Raw genomic sequence first — 1,632 nt, forward strand, 5'->3', positions numbered from 1 at the left:
GCTCAGGTCGGGGAGTGAATGTGTTTGCCTTTACCCTCTTTTCTACTCTGTCCCCACCTTGCTGTCACTCTGTCTCCCCCTCCCTCTCTCCTTCTTTCCCTCCCTGTCTGTGTGCAGAGCTGTTCCTGAGGTGATGAAGCCCCCAGTGAGAGCGCGAGCTGCCCCACGCCGCTATGGCATGGACTTGGAGACCGAAGCCATGGATATCGATGGCGAGGGTGCGGAGTGGAGCGTTCGAGCAAAGCGGCTGCTGCTGCGGGCCCTGAAGAAGCAGAGTTCGAGCAAGGAGCCGGATCTGAGCAGCATCGACAGCGAGGTACCCGGGAAGACCCGTGAGCAGGTGGGTACCGAGCGAGGAGATCTTGAGTGTGGCTGTCCCAACCGCCCTGCAGCTCTTCATCTCCCGTCCAGACTCCTGGCTTTCCCAGTAACACTGACCGAGTTTTCTGTGTCCTCAGATTGCCGCTTACCTCGAGGAATTGAAGGTGAGCTCCATCCGGAGTATTATTCAACGCAATTACCTCGATCGTCTCCGAGAGAAACGTCTCCGTCGGCGGCAGCTCCGGGCCCCACTGCAGGTCAGTCACAAACCGACGGGGTGGGGAAGAAGGGGAGGGCGCGGGCCCCAAAGTGGGGGGGTGAGAGCACAGGCCATGCCCACTTCTCAGTGTGTGGCCAGTTTTATGAGATTTGATTGAGGTAGTTTTTGCTGGATTGATACTGCGCTTGTTTAAATGGAGAGAATTACAGAAGGACAGTGACCCACTGACCTTTCCTGTGTCAGAGGGATGCTGAGTTTAGTTTCAAAATTAAGTGAGTGGATAGACTATAGGTTCTGATGTTTGGATAAATGGGTTTAAAGAAATGCACAATCTATTAGAGATCCCAGGTGTTAAAGTACATATTCGAGATGGCTTAGGGGATTCCTGATGGACTCGACCTGTAAGTGTCTCTCGGTTCATCCCGGAGATCGTACTCTGTGGTCATCTGGAATATAAAACTCTTATTGACAATTTTGTTTAAATTATGACCTTTTATTTACCAATGGCATCCATGTTACACTATAACATAGGTACCTACAGGCCAGGCTTGTGCTAAGGTTTTAAAATCATTATCAGGAGTAGCGGCACCAGCTCTTACCCCCAAGAGCGTCCTCCGGCTACTCCCCTTATTGCTGCCAGCAAGCTGTCTTTATACAGAAATTGGTGTTAAAATGACAAAAAACCCCACTTGCTCTTAATCGGATAAGCAGCAATAAAATTGCAAAAGTTTGCAGAGGAAGAGAAACTCATTGATAGGTCTGAGTACGCTTGACTAACTAAGTGACAGTCACGTCAAAGTGGGAAGCCCTGATCAAGCCAGGCCGAATGGCCTATTGCTTTGGCAAGATAACCTTCCCTTTTGACAGTGTGTTACAATGAGAGACTAGAATAAACTATGTGGGAAAGGTCATGAGGTAACATGCCCGGTATCATTGTCCTACAAAATGGCTTTTTCTTTCAAAATCCTCTTAGGTTCCCAAAATGCAAATTAAATTCATAATGTTCCTAAATCTCAAGTTCCAGGGAACAACACACAAACATTCAATCCATGACAAGCAAGTGTACACTCCAATCAGTCCATAAAGAGTTA

General features: G+C 48.5%; 1 protein-coding gene across 1 annotated transcript; it reads left to right on the top strand.

Moving 5' to 3' along the window:
* Positions 1 to 6: 6 nt before the first annotated feature.
* Positions 7 to 698, top strand: LOC122545204 (snRNA-activating protein complex subunit 2-like). Its single transcript, XM_043684319.1, has 2 exons — positions 7 to 340; positions 459 to 698. Exons 1-2 carry the CDS (start codon positions 134 to 136, stop codon positions 696 to 698), a joined length of 447 nt encoding a protein of 148 aa, XP_043540254.1. The 5' UTR covers positions 7 to 133.
* The last annotated feature ends 934 nt before the right edge of the window (positions 699 to 1,632 follow it).

Source organism: Chiloscyllium plagiosum, unplaced genomic scaffold, assembly GCF_004010195.1.
Source record: "Chiloscyllium plagiosum isolate BGI_BamShark_2017 unplaced genomic scaffold, ASM401019v2 scaf_14284, whole genome shotgun sequence".
NCBI classification, from domain to species: Eukaryota; Metazoa; Chordata; class Chondrichthyes; order Orectolobiformes; family Hemiscylliidae; genus Chiloscyllium; species Chiloscyllium plagiosum.

What these genes read in the sequence shown, in the direction of transcription:
- LOC122545204 (XM_043684319.1), top strand. Translation starts at nt 134, where the DNA reads ATGAAGCCCCCAGTGAGAGCGCGAGCTGCCCCACGCCGCTATGGCATG. An exon ending in CCGGGAAGACCCGTGAGCAG is followed by an intron (nt 341 to 458) that starts GTGGGTACCGAG and finishes CTGTGTCCTCAG; the next exon opens with ATTGCCGCTTACCTCGAGGA.